We start from the raw sequence: 6,803 nt of genomic DNA, 5'->3' as shown, positions 1-6,803 counted from the left end.
GAGCAATACATTTGTTACAGTATTTATTAATCTCTGTTAATGTTAGTTAATGCAAATACAGATGTTCATTGTTTGTTCATGTTAGTTCACAGTGCGTTAACTAATGTTAACAAATACAACGTTTGATTTTAATAATGTATTAGTAAATGATAAAATTAATAATAACTAAGATTAATAAATGCTGTAGAAGTGCAGTTCATTATTAGTTCATGTTAACTAATGTAGTTAACTAATGAACCTTATTGTAAAGTGTTACCACATATGCTTGCTTGCATTCAGTTAAACAATGTAATTATAACCAGAAGCAGTGACTGTGCTGTGATTATGATTATTCATTCTTGGCAGCAACACAGACAAAGCGTTTCAGCACTACAGAAAGTGAACAGCTCCGTCGACAGCAATTCATTATTATCTCTTTCTCTATATTTCTTGAACACACGTTCATACACGAGTACAGTGCACTCCCCGCCCTGTGTGTCCGGGACACAACTCTCTCATACTCATTCATCAATAGCGCTGTGTAAAGACTGCTCTGTGCTGCTCGACTACTGCGAGGTTCAGCACACTGCTGTATCTGCCCTTTACGCATCCCGCAACAAAAACTGCAACCACGAGAGATTCCTCCAAAACACCGCGCAAGATGGATAAAGGAGATAAAGGTAAGAAACTTCCAGAGTCATGGACATGTTTTTTTTTTATCACGCGGGATAGAGTGAATGCGCTTTAGGGGTGTTCGGGGAAAGTGGACTGCGGAAGTGTGCTGAGCTCAATGCAGTATTCGGACTTTAAAGCTTAGCGAACTGCTAAGATCCGGTACATGTGAACATTCTGTTAGGATGGGATGATTTTTAATGCTGTGTAGTTGGTGTTGAGTGGGTAGATCAGATGACTTATGAACATTAGCCTTGAGAGTGTGTGCCAAGATACCGGCAGCGGCTGCTTTCCTCTCCTCCTGTGCAGATGCTGAGCAAATCAAAATCCTGTAAACACACCACATCCACGCAAAGCACACAACTCACTGTTTCGTTACTCGAATTAACTATAAGTTGACTTTTTTTATTTTATTCCATAGTGTGATATTTCATAAATTTGAACAAGAGCTTGTGTGACTTTTTGTGTGAATTTATTTCTGTCAACCAGGGGCTGGGCCAGCTGCTCCTATAAAAAGTGCTGGTTGTCCCCTTTTTGGGAGACATGAATGTGTGAGGTGGATTTTGTGGCACTGAGCCCGCCGATCAGCATGCCAGCATACAAGCAAAAAGAAACTCTCTCCATCACCATGTGCACTGCAATGTTGTTGAGTGATTTATTTAAAGGCAGAGAAGATAATCCACGATCAGTTTATGTTAAATCAAAAGGTTCTATTCTGAATGCACAGACATGGTGACTGTGTATTGATGTGTATTGTGTATTGATGTTAAACTGGCATATTACTTCAGCGTTGTGAGCTTTTGTTTTTATACTTTGACTGACTCCTTGTCAAAACAGACACACACAGGGAAGGTGGGGATAGAAATAGATAGATAGATGCTGTGTGGATTCACAGTGTAAAGGTTTTCTTAGCTTCATTAATCCTGAAATCTTTCTGCTGACCTACACATCTTTTCTGTTTGTCCATCGTTTTTTTTTTTCATGAAGAAGTGCACTCCATCCTCACCATCTTGCTGCCTTAATATAGTTCTCTCTATATAGTTCTCTCTAATTTCTTCGATCCCTTCTCTTTATCCAACAACAATATTCATCATTCCCAATCCCACATAATTTCATTTCATTTTCTTTCTTTCTATCTATCTATCTATCTATCTATCTATCTATCTATCTATCTATCTATCTATCTATCTATCTATCTATCTATCTATCTATCTATCTATCTATCTATCTATCTACACTGTAAAAAATTTGGAGTAGGATTTACTTGAAAAAAGCTTGCTAATTTTTTTCACTCTGAAAATGCTAGTAAATTTACAAAGTTTGCCAAGTAAAAACCTAAACATTTATTAGTAGCTTTAATTAGAAATCTTTAAGTTAAATTTACTTGGAATATGGAATTAAGTAAACTTTACTTAACCTAGTTAAGTGAAAGTAACAAAGATAATAAGTAATTTTAACTTGGCTAGTAAAAGGTTGATTGATATCGATTTAGTTGAATATTCCTTTGCATTACATTTCACTCAAACAATAATATTGAATTATACCAATCATTTATAGTATGTGCTTTACTTAGATTATCTAAGTAATTTATAAGACATCATGTCAGATGTTAAGTCTCATGTGAATGCAAATACAGTACCTCAATACTTCGTAGACAATACACAATGACGGTAACATTTGATGGATCATTTTTGTGTTTGAATGTGTCATTTTGAGCAGAAAATTTACTCAAAATGTCACAAAATGGCAAGTTACTAATCCTGACAACAAAAGCAATGATAAAACAGTGTAAATACAGCTGGAAAACAGTGAAAAATGAACCTCATTAATTATTCAAGGTCCAGTGCATGATGGGAACCCCAGTATCAGAAAAGTTGAGTAATTTTTACTTAATTTTATTGAGTTGATATTTACGCTTTCATTTCTACTCGCTTGAAATAAGTACTGATATGGAATTTACTTAGTTTTTTAAATTCTTGCCTGGACTAACTTTTTCATGTAAATTACATTGTTTTTTTTCAGTAGTATTTACTTCACCAAAAAATCATTTTTTACAGTGTATCTATCTATCTATCTATCTATCTATCTATCTATCTATCTATCTATCTATCTATCTATCTATCTATCTATCTATCTATCTATCTATCTATCTATCTATCTGTCTGTCTGTCTGTCTGTCTGTCTGTCTATCTAAAGGGTTGGTTCACCCAAAAATGAAAAGTCTGTCATTAATTACTAACCCTTATGTTGTTCCAAACCCGCAAGACTATCATTCATCTTTAGCCTGGTTAAAACCAGACCATTCTCAGTAGTAACTGAGTTATGGTCTGGCAATGCTTCATTAATAACTAATTTCCAAAGGGGCGTCACCAAAGGACATCGCTCAAATGCCTGTGGGCGCAATTGGATAGACCTAAAACCAATCAGAGTGATCGTCATTGTGTAAAGCCCGCCCCAATGTTTCTGATTGGTTCCGCAATTTTGACGGATTAGAAATGGGCTTGAATGTGCTCTTTGCCAGACTACTTGCAGAGCAAATCTAAATTTGCCAGAAGTTGTCTGGGTTTTCCAAGGCTAATTCATCTTCATTCTTTTTGATAAAATTTTGCATATTTCTGTCCCTCCATTGACAGCTGCGCAACTTCCACTTTGATGCATGAAAAAGTTCAAAAATAGATCGTAAAACTAATCCATATGATTTGAGCGGTTTAGTCCAAATTGTCTGTAGAGACTTGATCGCTTTATTTGATGAACAAATTTGATTCAGGCTTTTTTTTACATATAAACATTGATCAGCGAAAATAAATAGAAGCTCAACCGAACCTGCTTGATGCACGAGAACAAACCTATTGCTGAAGCACAAACGTGCTGCGTAACACGAGAATGAATCTCATTGGTTCTTGCAAAAGCACAAACTCACTGCGTAACACACGAATGAACCTCACTGGTTCTTGCAGAAGCTCAAACTCTGTGTAACACGAGAATGAACCTCATTGGTTCTTGCAGAAGCTCAAACTCGATGCGTAATATGAGAATGAATCTCATTGGTTCTTGCTGAAGCTCAAACATGTTGCATAACACGAGAATGAACCTCAGTGTTTTTTTGATGAAGCTCAAACGTGCTGCGTAACACAAGAATGAACCTCATTGGTTCTTGCGAAAGCTCAAACTCGCTGCGTAACACGAGAATTAACCTCATTGGTTCTTGCAGAAGCTCAAACTCATTGCGTAATACGAGAATTAACCTCATTGGTTCTTGCAGAAGCTCAAACATGCTGTGTAACACAAGAATGAACCTCATTGGTTCTTGCAGAAGCTCAAACTCTGTAACACGAGAATGAACCTCATTGGTTCTTGCAGAAGCTCAAACTCGTTGCCAAACAAATTGGTTCTTGCTGAAGCTCTAATTCGCTGCTTAACACGAGAATGAATCTCATTGGTTCTTGCTGAAGCTCAAACGTGCTGCGTAACATGAGAATGAACCTCTTTGGTTCTTGCAGAAGCTCAAACATGATGCGTAACACGAGAATGAACCTCATTGGTTCTTGCAGAAGCTTAAACATGATGCGTAACACGAGAACCTCATTGGTTCTTGCATGTCAAGCGAACATGCTAAGCTTCCGTTTACCACAACTGATGTGTGATTCTCTTTAGAAAATTTGGACTAAACCACTCTATTCATATGGGTTAGTTTTACGATCTCTTTATTAAAGCTACTCTGTGTAAGAAGTTGATTCTTAGCAAAAAACACTTTGTCTTAGCAAATCATATGTGCTCATTAATGTGTAATTACTTCTACCAACTAATCAAGTATTCTCGTAAGCGTAGAATTTGCCATTTATAATACATACGAGCGAGTTGCGCCTCCATCTTGAAAATACATTAGCCAAAGAGGGACATACCTGGAAATTCAAGTTTCGCCTTTTGCGTTTTGACACTCAGTGGCTCCGTGACGAACGCGACGGGGAGATTACTCGCGACTGCCGGCAGATTTGAAATAATACGGCCACCGTAGGAGTTAAAAAGCCCTCAGAATGGGAGGGGCTAGAAAGTAATATTCAGTTGGTAGTCATAAACAATTTCACCGCTAGATGGGAGAAAATCCTACACAGTGTAGCTTTAAATTTTTCAAGCGTCAAAGTGGTAGTTGTGTAGCTGTCAATGGAGGGACAGAAATCTCTCAGATTTCATCCAAAAATATCTTCATTTGTGTTCTGAAGATGAACGAAAGTCAAATGGGTTTGGAACGACATGAGGGTCAGTAATAAATGACAGGATTTAAATTTTTGGGTGAACTATCCCTTTAATAGAATTATATGTATTGTAGTTATAGAATTATAGATTTAGTTTTAAACTCACATCTGTACAGGTTTCATACTCATAGATGTGAAAGGCAAAAGGTCAGAACATTCACAATTTTTTTGCTTCACATTTGTAAGGCCTCATGGCAACAAGACTGTCCTTAACCGCTCAGTGTGGACAAGTGAGGCATGGTTAGATGAAACTTTGCCCTGTTAGCAGGAAATGATCCTCTCAATAGCACAATGTGAATCTATCCTGAGCCACCTGTCCTTTACTTGTTCTCTTCATGCTTTTTCCAATCCTGTTCTTTATTCTTCACCCATCTCCCTGGTTTTGACGATGGAATGATTGAGTTATTCTGCTGCAGAGAGAACACACAACTCTGCTGCATAGGTCATGCATGCAGCAAAGCGCTTTATTTCTCTTACTTGCTTGTTTTTAGCACATTTTGTCAGTCATTAGGAACTCCAGATTAAAAAAAAAAACAATTTAGAAACATCTAGCAATTTGAAACACACTGTCTCTGTAAGAAAGTTAGCCTTCTACAAAGTTATTTTAGAACACCTTAAATGCTTGTAAGGATTTACAGTTTGGAGGTTGCAAGGACTCTATTGTGTGTTTCTATTACTCTCAAATGTGCAAGTTGGACATGGTGTTTGTATCTATTAGGTGGCTGTGAATTGAACGAAGAATCTACAACATATATGTTTCTTGGAATTAATAGATGGATTTTTTTGAAGTTTTAGATGGATTCTAAAGCTTTCCTTAAATTTTATTCTGGTAAATGTATGGCTTCATGTGTATTACAGTTTTTCTGAATTGCTAAATGGTTTTCTTGAAACCATCACTCACTTTCTCAAAACCTTAAACGGAAAAACCTAATTTTTTAAACATTCAAAGAACCTCTGACTCTTCTGGCAAAATCAAACAGTTGCCTCAAAACCATTTTATCTGTGCTCAAAATCAAACAATTCTTTCAGATCATACACACAGCGAGTCAATATTATAAACACTACAGATCATTCATTAGACACTACACCAAGAAAATGGAGAACACAGAATCCAAAGCAAGCAGTTACAGAAAAAAAGTATATTGTAACAAAGTAAATACATTTTGCAATTACGTAAAAAAGTATAGTAATGACAACTTACGGTAGTAAGGTGAATACATTGTATACTGTATGCACTGCAAATAGTATTGTACTGAATTTTGAATCTCTGTATATTTACCACTTGCATACTGTGAAAATACTGTGACCCAACTGCAAAAGCCAAAAAGGTTACAGTAAAAAACTCTAAATGTAAAGCATGTTACAGTAAAGTACACTCAGAAGAGTTCTGCAACTGCAAAATCACGGTCAGTGAGAGAGATTGATTCTGCTTCAGCATCATATCTTCATGTTGGTCCGGCCGGAGACAATGGAAAAAGCATGTCTCAGACAATGTCATCTCTGCAGGCAAAGGGAAAAACCCTAAAGCCAGATCCAGCCTTGACAACATTCTTCACACCTGCTCTTCCTCGTCCTCATCCTCTTCCTGCTTGTTCACCTCCTCTTACTCATCATCTACCTTCTCTCCCTCTTACATTGTTTCCATCCATTGTTATGCCGTCGGTGTATGAATGAGTGAGTGAATGGGTGAATGTGAGGCTATGTAAAGCGCTTTGGTGGCCATAGGTCTGTGAAAGCGCTATATACAGTAAATGCAGTCCATTTACCATTTACCATTGTTGGTATCAACATTCAGTGCAACATTTTGAGTCCGTTTTGGCACCCTGACCTGACTTGTATTATGTACAGTTGGTTTGGTCACATCATTAAAAATAAGTGTGAACAATTTTGATTCGTTGT

The 6,803-nt window shown here is 37.0% G+C and overlaps 1 protein-coding gene across 1 annotated transcript in view; it reads left to right on the top strand.

Annotated features, from left to right (window-relative positions):
- The first annotated feature begins 528 nt into the window (after nucleotides 1-528).
- fgf12a (fibroblast growth factor 12a) overlaps nucleotides 529-6,803 on the top strand; it is a 105,559-nt gene continuing 99,284 nt past the window's right edge. Inside the window, exon 1 of the mRNA XM_082174110.1 lies at nucleotides 529-659. Coding sequence (XP_082030236.1) covers nucleotides 641-659 — 19 coding nt within the window. The 5' untranslated portion in view covers nucleotides 529-640. The remainder of the gene's footprint in view (nucleotides 660-6,803) is intronic.

Source organism: Leuciscus leuciscus (genome assembly GCF_965113295.1).
Source record: "Leuciscus leuciscus genome assembly, chromosome: 6".
Taxonomy (NCBI): Eukaryota; Metazoa; Chordata; class Actinopteri; order Cypriniformes; family Leuciscidae; genus Leuciscus; species Leuciscus leuciscus.
The sequence above is the reverse complement of the archived record's forward strand: the minus strand, read 5'-3'. Positions and strand labels throughout refer to the sequence as shown.